At 38.7% G+C, this 18,537-nt stretch overlaps 1 protein-coding gene across 3 annotated transcripts in view; it reads right to left on the bottom strand.

The window, feature by feature from the left end:
* SH3D19 (SH3 domain containing 19) overlaps positions 1–18,537 on the bottom strand; it is an 81,729-nt gene that overhangs the window by 4,112 nt on the left and 59,080 nt on the right. For all 3 annotated transcript variants that reach the window (XM_058023842.1, XM_058023843.1, XM_058023844.1), the window contains exons 8-18: positions 16,692–16,799; positions 13,246–13,358; positions 11,036–11,094; positions 8,752–9,016; positions 7,487–7,555; positions 6,062–6,134; positions 5,618–5,748; positions 3,237–3,295; positions 1,468–1,655; positions 1,148–1,200; positions 469–655 (exon numbers count right to left, since the gene is read on the bottom strand). In XM_058023842.1, coding sequence (XP_057879825.1) covers positions 469–655; positions 1,148–1,200; positions 1,468–1,655; positions 3,237–3,295; positions 5,618–5,748; positions 6,062–6,134; positions 7,487–7,555; positions 8,752–9,016; positions 11,036–11,094; positions 13,246–13,358; positions 16,692–16,799 — 1,305 coding nt within the window. The remainder of the gene's footprint in view (positions 1–468; positions 656–1,147; positions 1,201–1,467; positions 1,656–3,236; positions 3,296–5,617; positions 5,749–6,061; positions 6,135–7,486; positions 7,556–8,751; positions 9,017–11,035; positions 11,095–13,245; positions 13,359–16,691; positions 16,800–18,537) is intronic.

Below are 18,537 nucleotides of genomic sequence, written 5' to 3'. Positions count from 1 at the left end.
AGAATTCCCTGTCCTACTGGAATAAAAACTCTACTGCCACCAGTCCTTTTTATAGTATTACACAGGCTCACAGTTCTGCTTCTAAGCAGACTAAATTTAAAACTCACTTAACTTGAACTTCCCAATGGTGATACATAATAAATGCTGACTTTGCCTCTTTCTGCTCTAAGATGAAGCAGCATCAATACTCCTGAGTTACTCCTTAAAAGTAGCTCAGTGTCCCTGTTTTGCCTGTGCCCAAACCACACTGGAAAACATCCCAGAGTCTATGTAACCTCACAGATTACTTATTGACTAGAACATTATATTGCCACTGTTAAGAGTGGTTGGTTCAAAACTTAAGTTTAGCTTTAGAATACTGAAGACTCTGGTGGTGTGTGACTTTCTGATGCCATTATGTTCTCCCACAGCTGTCATGACGGGCCAAGCCAGTGAATAATGAATTGCCATCTAGTAGGAGCACTGTACCTGTGCAGGTCTGAACAAAAACTGCTGGGAAAATCCCTTCCTTTCCATTCAGTCTTCCTCTATACCACTCCAAATCGACTTGTTCCAGTATTTGGATGCAGTCTCCCTTTCTGAAGGATAGATCATCTTTGGTTTCTGCTGTAAAATCATGAAGCGCTTCACACCACTCCAGTGAGTGTCTGTTGCTCTGTTCAAGTTAACAGAAGAGCTGCATTAATTTTAGAAGTGTGAATGGAGCCCAAGAGCTGATGGATGCTGCTGAAAGCAGCTGTACAGCACATGGCTGTCCTGACACCCTCCCAATACAAAAGTGCTGCTGCAGATGTAGACCAGAATGGCATTTGAGCAATTAACACCACAGAATTTCATCTAGGCTCAGCCACATTCCTTTTTATCTCTGGTGGCAGGGGAAAGGATTAATAAATTCAAAATTAGATCACTGCATCTTAAAATAGAGCTAACAAGAATTTCCTTCAGCACAAAGGATAAAAATTTACCAATGTTAATTTGTCAGAAGCTCTGAATTCAGTCAGCTCAGGCCTTGAGTCAGAAATGAGGTGTGACAATGCAGCATTTTGTGTTGTGGGAGTGGTGTCACATTCTGCAGTTACTCCCACATTATAATAGAGTCTGTAAATCTATACATAAATTCTGGCCCTCACCTATACAGTTTTATTACCTGAGGAAGGGAAGACAAAACCTCCACCTTATTCTTCAGTGCTGTTTCTGTACCTATGTAAGTAAAGCACAACTTAAGAACAGGAGCAATGTCTATTCAGAATGTTACTAATGACAGAGATTTTAGATATTTGAAGTAATTATTAAGAATAGCTTCTTAAGAAGTCCTACTGTTAATTTTGACGGATTTTTTATCAGTCTTCCCTCTCTTTTTACCTCTTTTCTGCAATCACTGTCCTTTTGGAATTTTCTCCTATATGCTGCCTATTTGCATTAAGTACAAGAACATGCTCTTGAAGACTTTTGCAAACATATTCATACCTGTTCCAGGCAGGTCTTCAATTACTTCCACAAAGTTCAAGGGGAAAATTCCAGACGTGCCTCTGAGCTCTCCTTTGGCCCACTCTTCATTTACATATTCTTTCAGGATAATAGTTTCACCTTCTGAAAAACTGAGCTCATCTTTCTGATCTCCAATGTATTCAAATCGTGCTACACACCTTGGACCTCTGCACAAACAAAAGAGAAAATTATTTTGCTTCTTTATTATTACTTTCTACTTAATAATAAGACAGCATTGTGTGCAATATATGGATTGATATTTTAATTAAAATGATTAAAAATGCACTGAAGATAGGACAGGTGGAAAATTGGGGGCCTGCCCTGGTTCTAATCTCTGCTTTCTGAGGAGAATGAGTACAGAGTCTGGAGAAGCCAGATGCAATTTCTGCATCCCAATTGCTGGATGTTACAGTATTTTGCAAAAGACCCTATTTCCCTTCCAAGCAACAATAAACCCCCTTGTTGCTCAGTCACCTTCTCCAATTTCGTATCTTTGCCTATGTCCAAGCAAGTGTCCTGATACACTTTTGTTAAGAGTTTGATTATTTTTTGAGTTAGCATCCCATTTAGATGCACTCAAACATGGGTGGGGTGAGTGCTGTGTATTTGTCCCAAATACATGGAGGTTTCATATGAAGAAGCTAGGTTTTATCTACTTTAAAATACTTTATTCTGTAAAATCCATCCCTTTAATCTTATAGGGAAAAAAGCTTATCTATCAAAGAAAGAAACTTCAATGCATCTGATAAGTTTTATATATTTTGGTACAGCACTGAAAAAAATCCTAATTATTTTTCCCTTTGACTTAAATCGATTTCATTATTTAAGACCTAATAAATTAAATTTAAGATATTAACCTAAGAAAATTTTTGGTCAATCAGAAATGCCATGCTGGAAAAAAGCAGTAAGAGGTTTTAATTCTTTCTATATATTCATAGCACACAGAAAAGGTAAGCAGCCCCCTGTCCCCCACCAAGTATCTTTGCAAAGGTGTTTCTTTCAGGGCAGAGCTAGAACTTTCTGTTTCTTTCTTAGCTGCAGAAGCAACTTTTTAAAATAAAGGTTTTTTTTTTCTGACAAACCAAGCTTCATCTAAAGAACAACTGAATGATCCCACTGACACTGGTTGCTCCTGCCTCTGCATGAATTTGCTTTAATTCCTGGAATGATTGATTACAAAATCCAATAAACATCACTGAGAAATGATGAACATGAAAAATCATTTCTTGCCCACAAATAGTGCAAACTGTTTGAAAATCAGAAATGAAAGTGCTGGCAATTCATTTGATAATTTGGGGGGAACTTTGGATTTACCCATACATCAGCATACCTTAAGGACAGATAGATTTCTCTGCCTAAAGTACCTCCATATTCTGTTCCTTTTGTACCTTGTTCTTTCCCATGAGTAGGAGCCCTACCATGTTCCATTTTGTGAGGACAATGGAAGAAAGTAGCAAGGTCAGGAGCAGAGAGAGGTGTACAATGCTACTGAAGTTAATTAGATTGGTTCATGGTTTCTGGAACCAGTTTTCATGAAAGGAGGGTTTTAGGCTTTTTAAAACTAAATATGAGTCTTTATAAAACATCATAAACATTCAGAATTTTAAACATATAATTTAATTTTTACAATGTATTTTAGTGAATAAATTGTTAACCTCAGTGCAGAGAGCCCCTGTTTCAAAGTTAATATTTCTTTTTCATTCCTTGTAAATCAACATGAGAAAGCAAATAAGATTCATCTGACTCACTTGATACATCGTGATGAAGAGGGTATTTTTTTCTTGTTGGCTTCTTCTGGAACATCAGTCTAATAAGACAACAAAATAAATTGTATCTTCCATTACAAGCTCATGGCAACTTACCACAATAAACTTGAAACTGGTTAAAATAATCTGTTTTTCAGATGTGTGACACTCTGTAATCCCTGGCATGCTCTGATATATGATCACATTAATGTAAATTTATGCCTGTTTTCTCATTTTTTAATCTTATGCAAACAAGGAGCAATATTTAATGTTTTGTTTTATGAAGCTGGTTTATTGTTTCTACTTGTAGCATGACTGATTGACGGAATACTTGACTAGATGCTACCACATGTTGTTGAATTTAGATCCCAATTCTCAACTGGTAATTGCTCTCAATTATTTACTAGCACAGTACACCACAATAGACAAAACTACTGTTTACACTTATCCCTTCTGTGCTTTGGTAGCCAACTGCTCTCCAAACAAAACCACATCTCACAAATCTCCCTTGAATTAGAGAAACACAACTTTGAAAATCAATACACCAGTATATCAAACACCCAACATTCAAGTCCTTTCTCACAGGAGGATTTCAACTGTATTTTTGCTGTGAGATGTACAGGACCAGGAGCTGAGAGGCCCTAGTGAAGAGCTTTGGGTTGCAGCTCACTATTACACAGCCAGCTCCCATTAAATCAACAGGAATGTTCCACAGCTTGTGTGAGGCACTGGAAGAAATCACAATGCCTTTTAGGACAAATAATCTCTGCATTGCTCTTGCTGAAGGAGCTGGTATCTGTGGTGCTCTGAAGGTTCTATGGGAAGCCATAACTATGTATTATTGTTAGGTGTCTAAATCCAAACTACTACCCAGCTCAATATTGTAAAACACATTGCAGTGTATAGTATGGAGACCTTTTATCAAGATGAAATCTGACATGAATTAACAGGAGAATCCACTCAAGTAAATTAGCTTCATGTACTGCACTCTTTTTTCTTTTTAAAAAAACCCCAAATTCTCAAACAAAAGATTTTTGCCCTCAAAGGATAATAATTTTTTACAACTAAAATAGAAATGCACTTTCCCTAGCTTTTATGAAGTTGTATCTGTCTGTATGAATGCTGAATTCGACTCCAACTACTCACTCCACTAATTTAACATAAAATCTTTTCTTCATTAGCTATCAGTAGAAGCAAGAGCTTTTAAATGGAACTGTTGGTCTGTGTAGAAACAGCCAATCAATTTAGCTAACAAATCTTTCTTGTGAAAGTGAATCAAGCATGGTTCCATTACTACTAACTATGAATTTAGTTTTTATTCTTTAGCACTTCTCAGATCTTAAAATTTTTCTCCAATACCACCATTACAAACTAAACAGACACCCTCTCCTCTCTGATGTCCACCAAATCCTTGGTATTGCCCATGCAGCAGCAGGGCTCACTCTGCCAGCTGTGCTGGCCCAGGAAATGCTGCCACAGACACCTCCTGCACCTGGCATGGTGCAAGCCATGCACCTTCCCAGCATCCTGGTGTCCCTCTGGCATTCCTCCATGTCCACATGGCAGGTGTGGACAGCCCAATGCCCTTCCCACTGTCACAAAATGGACTTCAGTGTCAGGCTCAGGTTTGCAATGGGTTTGACCCAGCATTTGACTGCAGGGAACCATACTGTATCCCTTTTAAATGAATTACCATTGGGCTCCAACAGAGCACCTGCCTCTTGCCTTCCACTTACTGTCAAGTGCCACATTGAGCAACAGGATTGCTTTAAGCTGCTCATTTGCAACAACACAATCAACACAATCTCCTTGCACTGTGCCAGCACAACCATTTGTGCAGCCACTTAGAAAACCACTTAGGCAAATTGATCCTGTTGGAAAAAACAGTATTCTAGGAAGAAAAAAAACCCAACATGGTTTCAAATTGCTACTCTGACCTAGTTCATTACATGGCTAAAAAAGTGGTGATTCCAGCAAAGTTCAAGGGATGAGAAAATGACAGAAGATGGGGAACTGGGAGGAGGCACAAAAATCAACCATCGTATACTGAGTGTTGATTCTGACATGCAGCTGTCAAAAAATAATCTGCTTTGAGGACCCTGAGAAACTATGCATGTTTCCAAAGAGAATCTGGTAAGGGCAATGATTTTCTCACTTGGCTTTAAATTGACAGCAAATTATTCCCCATGACACAAGCTGGTTGTGCCAAATCAAGCATCCTTCTAATACCACACAAACAAGCTGATGAATCTCCTGTGCTGCCAGTAGGATAAGAGATTATCTAAACACATTATGGAGTTAAACACACAGGAGCCTTAGCAAAATAGAACCAGAAAACAAATGCAACAGGATGTTATGTAGCAATGTATACAAAGCCTACATACAACCACTTTAACAAAGTTGGCAGGAAATATCCCTGTGCGATTCCCACATTTTCCTCTGTACCACTCGCTATCAATTTTCTCCAAAAGACAAACAGTGTCTCCAGAATGAAGGTCCAAGTCATCAGCATGCTCTGTAAGACAATATCATTTCAGTTAACAGTACTTGTCACATTCACTGATTTTCTCTAAGTAAAACCTTCTTAATACAAATACTACAGACAAAAACAGAATCAGCTTTAAAAAAGTCTTAATTTTACCTGCTAAATCAATTAGCTTTAACTGAAAGATGGACCCATCTACATCTAAACCCACTGATTTGAGCAACTTTATGTGCAGACCTTGCAGACTGAGTTCCACACCATTTTTAAGCTCTAATTTCTAAGAAAATTTCCATTTGACAGTCTTAAAGTAAAACATGCTTCCAGAATATTCACATTTACTTACCTGCAGGAAAATCATGCAGGACTACAGCATGAGGTGCACTTGTGTCAGAAACCTTTGGAGGGTGGTTTGAATCCTGACAACAACAAATAAATCCAAGTAGTTTATGAATCATGGAAGATACTAACAGATTCTCTGTTATGTGCTCCTGAATTCATTTTCTGACTTTGGACACAGAGTTTTTCTGGTATTGCAGAAGGAAATGGTTATTGGTCACACAGCAAAGGGTTTGAATTCTGTATGCCTTTTGCCAGTGTAAACAAGAATACATTTCACCAAAATCTACCTTTGAGCCAGTGAAAGGAAGGGAAGTCAGGCAACTTTTCCAAATATAGAAAAAGCCTCAACTATCTCTGTGGGCCAGAAATCTGTAGACTGATAGCAACACTAATTGCAAGGGCTGTGGACAAATTTTGTACTGGTGCTTGGTACTTTGTGCTACCAGCCACTCTTCCTTGCTCAAGAGAACAGCCAACCCAACTCTGCCCCAGCACACTCAGCAGGGACAGCAAACAAACATTCCAAGAGGAGCAGGGAAGCCCCTCTGCCTTTGCTTACACTAAGGTAACACTGAGGGGAGCTGACAGTTTTGTTGTGGCATCTTCATAAAGAGAAATTATATTCAAAATGCTGAGCCATCTTCTCTGTCCCACCCACTAGGAATTTTTAGGCTGTACTGATGACAATGATGGTGTGTGAATTACATTCAAAGTAATTTACTATGTACAAAAAAAACCCCAAAACAAAATAAAAAACTGAAACAGCAACAACAAAAAAACCAACGACCCCCCCCCAAAAAAAAAACCAAACAAAAAACCCCATAGAAAACCCCCAAAAAACCCCACCAAAAATCCAAACATAGACAAAGATAAGACCTGAATTACAACAGAAAATAACATACTGCACAGAAATCTATTTCAGCCATACAGGCTTTTGATAATAGTCAAAAAGTCTGCTCATAGCTCTAATTTCCATTAGCTATTTAATATTAATAGGGTCATGCCCTAAAACCAAGTCAGGATCTGTAGAAGCAGAGAGAAGAAAATACTTTCAAATCCATACGCCAAAGCCAATTTGCTGATGTACCATGTACAGCACTTCATAAAGTACTCACTTATCTTTTGCTCAATTCTCAGATACTCAGCCAAGGGAGTGATTATTTTCCTATGAGATGGAGGAACTTTACCAGTTTCCTCTCCCTTCTGGCACTCCAAGTAATTACTCTTGCTCTGTTCCATAAGCTGAATATCACTGTGCTATGAGGCAAATCACCATTATTGGGTTTTGTTTTGATTACAGAAACACAAGGATTTGATAAATCACTATTACATGTCTCAGTGTAACCTCTGAAGACTAAAACATTTGATACTTTACTGCAACAAGTCTTGTTCATTTAATATTTAAGCCAGCAGGAAAGAAGTACCTTACCTTACAGGACAGTTCTCCAGTGTTCCTGGGAAAACAATCTTCCTTGGCAACTCCATGAGGCACAGGCAGCTTGAAGAGAAACAGAGGCAAATGAAAAAGTTTTTTTCACTTCTAAGCATCTCAGATTTTCACTTCAAGTGATAACAGTCAGATGACTGAACTATTTAAACCACCCACTACAGGTAATTAGGAGTCCAGTGGAAGAGGACAGGTTCCTTTGGAAGGCATTCAGAACAGACTGCAGGTGATATGAACTGACACTCTGAGAAACTCAGGGGGTGTCACCCCCTTTAAAAGTGTCTTAGACACTTAACTGGTATCACACCATACACTACAAGATATTCAGAAAGACACTCTGATGCAGAAATATATTCATTTGTCATGGAGGGCACTAGAAAAACACCCTGGGAGGAAATTTTCCACTGACAGTAAGACTTCAGGGCAGGAAATTACTACTGATCTCCTACAGAAAAAAATCTCATACACGAAACTCTAAATGCAAAAGTGAAAAATCAAAAAGGTGGCAACAGAAAGTTTCCACTTCATGCTGATGGAATTTTGATGCTGTTCATGCTATGGCTGAGTGGCTGCTTCTTTTTTTGGACAAGAGCACCAGTTCAAGCAGTCATCAGCTCTACCACTGACCAGTTTCAAGTTTCTGGGGAAAGACCTTTGTTTTTATTTGCAGTGTTGATCCATTTGTATTTAAAATTCCATAATAACACATACAACACCAAAACCATTTTTATAATGAAAAGGGATGGCATCAATAGCATGAAAAATATAAGATTTGCAATGTTACATTCCTCACACTTTGCAAGCTTGATTAAATAAGGTCAACTACTTTATATGTTCCAATGCTTCCCCAATTTCCCTAAGCATTTTGATATGTATGGCTGAACCAATATAAAAATGCAATTATTCAGCATAATCTCACTGAAAGAGAATTCAGAACCGGTGACTGGAAAAAGAACCCCCAAGCCCCAAGAGCTATGCATTAAAGATAAAATAATTACATATATACACAGAAATGCACCACACAGGTCTATACTTTACATGTATTCATTGCTTTCTCCAGTATTGCCTTACAGGACTTATTACTATTTATCTACTAGCAATTTCTAGGGAAGATTATGCTGATAGATGCACTTTGAAAGCCACATAATACTAACCTACTTTAGCAGGTTTAACTACCTTTTTTTCTAGTATTTTAACCAGCACTGTTTTATAAAAACAATGTACTCAGACAGAATATCTCAACTCACCATGTATTTATTGTAGAGAGGATGACCTGGTTTAGGTCTAGGAGGTAATGCTGGATCTGGATTTTTAAAGACTGCACTTTTTGCTCTCTTGGGTCCCAACTTGGACTTGTTGTTTTTTTTATCAGAAGCGATGTCCGAAATAGATCGCGAAAGAACATCCTTCTGGGAGGAGGTCTTGGCTGCAGAGAATTTTGGTGGAGGTGGCCTGCCAGGAACACTTTTAGGTGGGGGAGGTCGAGCAGGTATAATTTTTCCATCCACAGGCCTAAAAATTGTGCAAACCATCAGAGAAAAATACATAATAAGCCTGCCACTTCATCCTAGATACAGAGTGTGCAATAAGGAAACAAGATTTGTGATGACCTGGGCTGCACAGTTTGTAGTGTCTGAAGCTTTCCAGGAATACATGAACTCTTCAGATCCTGACTGGGACCAATGATCAAGCCCTGAGACAGATCCTTTGACTACATATTTCCAACAGCCTGCCAGCTTTCTGGGGAGCCTACTAAATAAGGAAGATTTGTTTCAGCAATCCACCTCCAGAAAGAGCTTTCTTTGTAGCTGCTGCAGGATGAAGCTCGGCTATTAGAGAGCTTTTGTGAAAGCTGGTCTTCAGGAATCAACCTGGCTCCTTCCTTGGGATGTCACTTACCCAAAGTGACTCTGATGAAACTCATGACATACCACACCACTTTGCACACTGCCATCAATAGCACAATTTACCATTTTTTATGCAACAGATGTCTACCACAGAAAGAAAACACTGGTGAAAATACTCAAGTTCTCTGGCAATGATAGAGGTCTCCCACTCCTACTAGCAGACAAGCAGTTTAGAAACCAAAATCAGAGACCAGCAAGTGACAGTAGTAATATTTAATAGCAATTAATATTACTAGTAATATTCCAAAATTGCAGTATCATTTGGTTGTTATTGGGAGATCTTCAACAAGATACTGCAAGTTTCTGCTACAACTGTTTTTTTGTTTCATATAATGTAATTCAGCATAATTATTTGCTCATGTACAATCCTCATGGGTCTGCAAAAATTATCAACCCCAACAAGTGTGCATTGGTGGATCTTTGAAGTATCATTCTAACACATTTTGTGAGTGTCACCCATCACTTGAGAAGATACTAGTGCTCTACTAATGCTCCTGATAAGAGTTCTCTCTTACTATTTGAGTATGGAACAATTTTTAAATGTCAAAAAAAATTTCCACTTCTCATCATCATCCATCTCTCCCTTTTCTTGGCCTCATCTTAAAGTAAGCATTTTTAATATTGACAAAAGGGGATATTCCAAGTTAAACTACTTTAAATCTGTAAACAGACCGACTCACACATTTTTAAAGCAACTAACTAAACAAGAAGACCCTAACAAGCAATTCAGTGAACTATTTTACTGCTCACTTAAAATAAATTAAAAATCCATTTGAGCAGAAGAGTAAAAGGACAAAATATTTACTGCAGTCCCAGAGACCCTCATAAGAATCAGGAATGTTATGCTAAACTGAATGTGGGGAAGGAACAAGCCAGTAAATGAGGTGTTTCCCTGTGGCATATCCATGTTCTCTCCTGTTAATTAATACTAATTATTATTGATAGACTCATTTCAATAACAGAAAGATTCTCTTGTCCTAACACAACAGAGCAAACTCTTGTGTTTAAACTCACAGATTTAGAATGCAAACACTGAGATACCCACAGTGGGCTGGCCAGTCAACGCCAGATCTCCATCCACTGTGTCTCTGGCATTGATGAACATGAATTAAAGGCTGGTCCAGCAACTTTTGCCCTTGGAGACATTCTTTCTTTTTGGTTCACAAGAATAAAAAACCCCAAGGCTGTCATTGATCCTGCACCTGCATTTTAGGTCCAAAGTGTATAGAGTAGCCAGTGCTTCTGGGAAGCTGCTGGCCCAGCATCTGCCCTTTTCAGGGTGGCATCATCTGCCACCTCCATTCCTTCACCACCCAAATCCCACCACAAGTGCAAGTGCTGTGGGTGAAAAGGTTAAAGATTCAGAAAGGAATGACTGTCAGCAGCCACTGTACATTAGCTGAAAAGTTAAACAGCTGCTCTCCTATAATCTCCCTGCTCATACCATACTGTACAAACAAGTATTAAACAGCTACCAACTTGGTCCTGCCTATTTATTACTGAGCAGAGTGCCCAGCCAAGACTATTGAGCTATGGTTGGAGTTAATAGTGTCTACACTGAGACTAACTATGCAAATTAATTTAGAAACAGCACTTTTAAGGGCTTTTGGAGAACCACACTCACCTTGGGGGTAGTAGAGGTTCTAGCTGAGGCACTCCACCTTGTTCTGAGTGATCCAACTCCTACAACCATTCAAAAGAAAAAAGACATTTCTTTAAGCCTAAGGAAAAAAAAATCCTGTTTAAATGATATAATTCTTATATCAAATGATATGATACGGACATGAAAAACAAGACTTTCTGGAGGTCTGTGAGTAAAGTAGTAAGAATTATGGTGTGATTCTGCAATTTTAAAGTGTTGTTGGATATGGAGAAAAATATGGAGGGTAGATAAGCTGATTTACCACCTGAAACATAGCTTCAATTGTGCATTAAGTATGACCCAGCCCCTCCTTTCCTATTACATGCCAGTAAGGACTTAAGAGTCAATTCCAGGAGAGTCATACAATTGTACAATTACACTGCCCACAGGGATTTGCTTTATCAACTTGGATTTAACTTTGACACATGGAACACTTTGAACAGGCTTAAAGCAGAAAACATGACATTAATGCAACTCACACAGGACAGCATCTCTTGCAAACAACATTAGCTCCTATTAAAGAAGGCATCAAAATATGTTTGCTAGAGATCTCACAGACAAATCCCAGTGAATCTTGCTTTGGCAGATAAAGGCATCACTCCTCCCAGCTGCCCATGCTGTCCTGCCAGAGATTACCCCCATAGAGCAGTCAGAGAGGAGGACATGTGCCATGTCTGAAGGGCTTGGACCACAGGGATGGATTAACAAGTGACCATCCTTACTGCCTCCTGCTGCTCGTTTTCATCCCAGTGCCAGAGAGTTCTGCCAGCTCTGGGGAACAAGCACAGCTGCTTCTGGAACAGCATCATAAATCAGATTGCTGAATCTGGGTTCAAAGGAACTTTTTCTGAACCAGTACTTCGAGACAGGTCTGAACAGTCTTGTTTACTTAATTAGCTGTTTGAATATGCCTGAAACTCAAACAATTTCTGTGATTTTTCTTATCTAGAAAACACCCATATATATTTTGTGATAAAATCTGAGCTTTGATTGAGTTCCTAAATTTCATGTTCTGATTAAATGACCCTATTAGAAAGAAAACAACCTGCCACTTTCAGATGAGGATGTTATCTTCCTATCAAAAATTTTCCTCTTCTGTGTGAAAAGGAAGAAATCTGTGCCAACTGCTGCTTATGGGCAACAATTTTTGCTGTTGTCATTTAATCACTTCCACTGACAATACTAGTTTTAGAAGTACAGCTCTTACCCTTCCAAACATAGAATTTCAATGTTCCAGTGGATTCAATACAATCTTTTTCTAAAAGCTGAAGCTTACACGTCTGTCACAATAACCTGGATGACACTGTAAAAGTTTTGTAGTTCCACTGCATAAAATGTCATTTAATGTCTTGTTTCATAAATTATTTTTTCAGCATTATTCAGAAAAGGTGGAACCTCTCTTAACAGCCTTTTCAATGGCAACATTTTAATATCCTTTATCTTAGTAGCAGAGGTAGCTACAAAGGCATTTGTTGGCAGCATCCATCTAGTAAGGGCTTTTAATTTTATTTGATCTTTTACTGTCTGGGGCTTTCACAAGATTCTCTGCCATTCTTGTCATCAGAAAACTCAATATTTGTAAATTTTACTGTCATTTTCTAGTTTAATTCCCTTTTGAAAATCTGTGTCAAATGTCAATTAGCTACAATGCCTACCATTACTATGTACATGCCCCAGAGCAAGGAGCAGAGCCTTACTTCCCAAAATAGGTGGTTCTACTCAGCAGAAAGAGCTGAAAAAAAGCAAGCTTCATTCTTCTACAGAAAAGCTTCCTCTGCCTGCAAATTAGTACAGACGCCAAGAGAAATTGTGTGCAAGAAGGTAAAAAAATACATTTCTAAAGCACAACACTGACAACATTTCACCATGTAAATCCCACTGGACTTTGAGCCACTTTGCAATGCTTTTGGCACTCACTTGCAGAATCATGATTTCAGATGATGAATACAGAAAATTGAACATATGATCAAAGCTTAGTAAAATCACCAGAGTCTTTTTCAGAAACTGACAGCAGTCTAAATTACCTAATTAATTAGAGAACAGAATTAAAAGAAAAAAGCCTTATATTTTTGAGTAATTGTTTTCATCTTCTGGTCCTTCAAACAACTTACTTTACAAATGCTTGAGGATCACAAGAGATCTTTTAACCAAAGCAGACAATGCTGTGATACAGGAAAACAGTTCTAACTTACCCCTTTTTTCACTAGGTCACCACTGCTGGGTTTTCCCACTGTGATATTGGATGCGTTCCCAATAGGCTTTTCAGCAGGAAGTGGAGGAGGGCTATGTGGGTTGTCATTTAAAGCTGTAAAAAACAAACAAAAAATCCCAAATGAAAGTCTAATTAATACCCTCTTCATGTGGATCAACAATAGATAAAGGAATCCACTTTTGTTTGGGACATTTTTTGTGTGAATGCAACTTCCCTCCTCAAAGCTGGAGCAGCCAAAGGGAAGAACCACTTAAAGAGCAGTGAAGGGAAAAGGGACACGAGAGGAACATCCTAACTCTGAGGCTGAATTCAGGAGTACTTCCCATCCTGCAAAATGGATCTTCACTTTAATCTAAAGACACCAGCAAGTCATTTCAGAGTTTCAGCTGCAATATTTGGTGATATAATATTAGATGAGTAGAAGAGTTTCTACCCCTTGGAATGTCAGATTCATTACTGGATACCTTGAAATGCCATCACCACATTTCTAAACTGGCTCACTTTTTTTTTCAGCTGTCAGCTCCTGGAATATCCTTCAGGCTGGAAAACAGCTGAGGGTTATTTCAAGCAACCCTGAAAGATCAGGAGACTTAGATGGAAGAACCTCCAGAAAGGTAAAGGCAAGAAAATAAATTATTGCCTGATACAAAATTCAGGATGACAGAAAACAGAGATGGAAGTTGCCAGGTAGTCTTTAATGAGAAAAGCAAGTTTAGACATGGAAGAGGAAACACTACAGATCTTACTAGGGAAGAGTGATGATGTCCTCATGCTCAATAAAGAATAGAAAATCCTTCTAAATATGACATTTGCTTTCAGTGTCTCTGCCATTGAAACTTGGGAAGTACTTGGACATGTTTTACCAGCATATTTACCAAACATTTTGTCTTTATATATTGGAACCATGCCATCTATTTTACAATCTGTTTGTATAATAAGAAAATTAATTTCATACAAAGAACCATAGACACTTAAGCTCTTCTGACTTCCAGCTAAACTTGGAGTTACATAAAAATATGTGTAGACAGCCTGGACATTAATAGACTAATGATAAAAAAATAGGAGGAGAGATGCTATTCAAAACAAAACAGTTGCTCATTTCACGAAAATTACTCTCAACAAAGAAACAACACATAGAAAGGAGCAGTGTTGTTTATTTTCAACACCTTTGTGGCATTACTATTACGTAAAACACTGCTGTGATGTTTAAAAATGGGTCAGTTCAGTTCAATGGATCAGTTCAATTCTTAGGAGAAGCTCACAGTTACTGTGTTGGCAGTGACCAGGTATGGGGAAAAAAGTTCACCACTTTTCTAAGGTACTGCAATGGATGAAAAGTAAAACCAATACCTGGCAGCAATGCCTAAAGAAATCTTTTTTTACCATATCTTACCGATAAAAAAGCATAAAATATTTATTTACCAATTCCAATCCTGCTATATACACAGACAGCCAAATTTCCTCTCTTACTCTTTTTAAGGTCAGAATTAATGGAACTAGAAGAACAAAAAAAAAAAAAAATCCCCAAGAACTCGAAGTCAGGTGTTATTTTCAGTGATTTCTAAGTGTAATAACTGCAGTGGAACTTTGATGTTTCCTTTCTAACCACATCTCAACAAAAATGCTAGTCCTAATTAGTCCTAATTGAAAACTTCACTGGAGTTCAAATTCTTAAGCAGTTCTGTCCCTTTTTTGGTAGTGCTGGGTGGGCAAGTTTTGGAGGGTTTTAAAAATTTGTGTTATTTTGTTTGTTCATTGGGGCTTTTCAGTTTTTCCTGGTTCCTGACAGAATCTATCTCCTCAATAAACAAGATGGCAAAAGACTCTCCTGTACTGAGATTATGTGGCCCCTTAACAATGTAAGCCCTACTATATCAATTTTTACTTTGGCCCAGTTGTACTGTTCTCCTCTTTTAACTTTTAACAGGTTACATTTCTGCAGCAGCTCCTATTTGACAAAAGGCTACTCTGTTTTCTTGGAATATGCTTCTGTTCCTCCCTACCCCATTAATCTTCCAACCACTGATTCCCATAAGGCAGGCAGTCCTTCACAACCTCCTGCTGTTTGTAGCTAAGTACAGGACCGGCAGCCCTTTGTGGAAATTTCAATTACCACTAGAGAGCAGCAAGAGCTCAGTTATCTCTAAGTTCAAAAGGGTATCCCTCTCGAAAAAAAGGAAAAAGAAAAAAATGTCAGGTAGTTGGCTGGCTTTTTGTTTAATTTTAGTTTTAACTGTAATTAAAATTTCCTTTATAGAGAAGAATTATGTCATAGTTTCTTTACAGACATATTCTTCCAAGTGAAAAAAACTTTTCTTTTTAATCAGGTATTAACAGAAAGACTTTTCCTCACAGCTTTATCTCCAGTCTTATCTACATTTTTAAATAATTTCCACTGCATTTCTTACACATGCACGGGAAAAGAAAATTGAATATTTTAACAGTGGGTTGGTGACAGGGGGAGATGGGAAATAATGAGTGAAACCACTATTGAGAAATACCACCTGGCCATACAGTTACCACAAGTTGACTGTACACCTACTAAATGTGGCAAAACATGATTTTGAAACATGAGTTTTAAGAGCTATCTTTTGACATTTTTCCCTAAGCTCTGAGGATCAAAGATAAGGCCAAACAGAATTCTGCAAGTACACACTCCAGCATACAAAGACCAACACAAAGACCTTGTGGCTCATTGATAAATTTCCACTCTGAGACGCTGTCAGTGTCATTTGTAAAGCTGCAAAAGATTAGAGGTGGCAGGCTTTAGGAATACAGTGACTCAGAAAACTACAGTCAGGACCCTGATGCAAAACTGAACACAGAAGATTTTTGCATCCTGATTCTCACATGCCTCTTTTTATTCCCTTAAACTGCTACCTAAATATTCTTGCTTAAATGGCCACAGATTTCAAAACTAGCAAGGATCAAAGGAACTTTTTGATTTAAATGATGAAAACTATGCTAAACATCCCAACCAAGTTGTATTTGAAGGAAAGTTTAATGCACCAATGTTTTTCTTTTGACAAGAAAGCTTGGGAGCAGCACTAAACCTCAGCTAAGGTCAGCACCAAAGTCAGTTAGGCCAAAGGTTCAGCTCCAGAATATGGTTTAGCAGACAAAACAAGGTTGCTTCTGCTGCAGGGGTCTCCTCCAAGTCTTCCTTTCTAGCCTGTAGATCTGCCCCTTACATACAGTTTCACCTCTGATGCTCAATCAGGTTTGAGACATCAAACTCAAGGAGGCAGGAGGGAGAGTGGAACACTCATCTGCCTCTGCCTCCCACCACAGCTCTCAGGCTGGCTCCTCTGACTTGTCAAACCATGTCACAGGCGACTGATATTAGCTACTAAACAGCAAATCACTTAAGCTCCAGTTGAAATGGTTTTCTAACACATTTCTCAGACATTTGGGTGAAGAACTCACATTTCCCGGGTTTAGCTGGGATTCGGATTACAGTGGGTTTCCGAACCAAAGCTGGCTGAGCCGTCTGTTCCTTGGCAGGTTCACTTTTCGTAAGGAGCTGAAACGGATCTAGAAGGAGAAAAAAACCCAACATTTGAACACAAATCTTACCAAATATTGCTTTCATTATTAAGGGTATTTAAATTTCACACTCAATACAGTAATAAAAATAGATAGATCAGGCTGATGCAGCTAGCACACCCAGCTCTTGGTAAGTAACAGCTTTTCTTTGTACATCTACTTTCATAGCAGACTTAACACAAACATGCTCCAGATACCTTCTGGAATTACATGAGCCACTGAACAAGTGGAACTGCATTGCTTGGTAAAAGGGACCTGAAATCAGAATGGCTTTAGGGAAATATTTACAAAGCACCTGATCTAATGCACTGACATAGCTGTGAAAACATTCACTGAAAAGTTTTAATCAATACAATCTCGTCAAAGCTAAACAATCAGCACTGCAGCAGATAAAATATCTACTGAAACATACAAAACATTTAAATACTACTGATTACAACACGTCCTTGCTGTAGAACAACTAATTCTTCTGAAGATTCTGCATAATTTTGTTGGTTATAAACCAATTCCCATGGAGGGAACTGGTTCACACCAAGGAGAGTTGTGCCTGAGCTCTTGCCCCTGCCTATATCACTCATTCCTCTACAAGCCCGCCAAAGCATTCCAGTGGTAAGACAGAAGCAATGTTTCTCATGCTTCATTACCTTAAACACTGGTCTCTTACTAACAGGCATAGGAACATAGGTGCATGTAGAAGGCAGCTCTAAAAATACTAGTACATAAATAAAGACCAAATTACTGTGTTCTTTCCCAAGCACACCTTCATGTCAAAGAGCAATACTTCTTTCTTCTTAACAACTGCTACTTCTTTGTCTGACATTATCAAATTCTGCAGTAAAATGGCAATGCTTAACAGTATCATAAAAGTGTAGAGTAGAAACTGGAGAAGGACTCTAGGTGATAAATCTGACACATATTCATAGCCACAACAACTGAGCCTGATCTCTCCTGCTGGCCTTTTCAGACGTGCAGCTCAATGAGATGTTATTTATGGAGTGTCACAGTCCAAGAGAAGAAATATGCAGGGCATCTCTTTGAATTCCTCATGACTTTAATAAAAGCATACCCTTTCCCAAAACTACTGCCATACTTCCTGATAAAGTTGGAAAAATCTGTGTTTGATAAAATTTTATCTTCAACACTTAGAAAAAAATGTTATGTCATATGAAGTCATGATTTCTTATGGACAATTTTGAACAATACAATCCAATCTGAGCAAGACACTACATATCTGTGCCTGGCAATTCATGTAAGATGTAAGAAATGCAGTATTTATTTAAGAACAACCTCATGCCCTCCCACATGCACACCACTCAGTGGCCACAGCTCCCCCTTGCCAGTGCATCTGCCATCAGCCCCCTCTGGCAGTGCCCCCAGCTCCTGCTGCCAGCATGCAGCTGTCGCAACAGCAGGGATAACATGCCACAGGGCCCATGCATGCTCACCCTGCTCAGATGCCACCTCCCACCAGCCCCTTGCTTAAGGCTTTCTTCACAGGCAGATCCACCCCGTATGGCTGTGCTGCGTGGATTTGTGCCGTGGCCTCTCTGAAAGCCAACCTGCCTACAGGTTCCCCAGAAACCCTCCCGGCTGCCTTCAGATCTCATTTTAATCAGGAACCAAGCAAATCAATTCCTTCTGTCAGGATGCTTGTACAAAAGCTGGGAGTGTACACTTCAGGTACAAAGGATCATGGCAGGTCAGCAATTTGTCTACAGATAAAGGT

The sequence above is a fragment of the Melospiza georgiana genome, chromosome 5 (genome assembly GCF_028018845.1).
Source record: "Melospiza georgiana isolate bMelGeo1 chromosome 5, bMelGeo1.pri, whole genome shotgun sequence".
NCBI classification, from domain to species: domain Eukaryota; kingdom Metazoa; phylum Chordata; class Aves; order Passeriformes; family Passerellidae; genus Melospiza; species Melospiza georgiana.
This window is presented reverse-complemented; position numbering and strand designations above follow the sequence as displayed.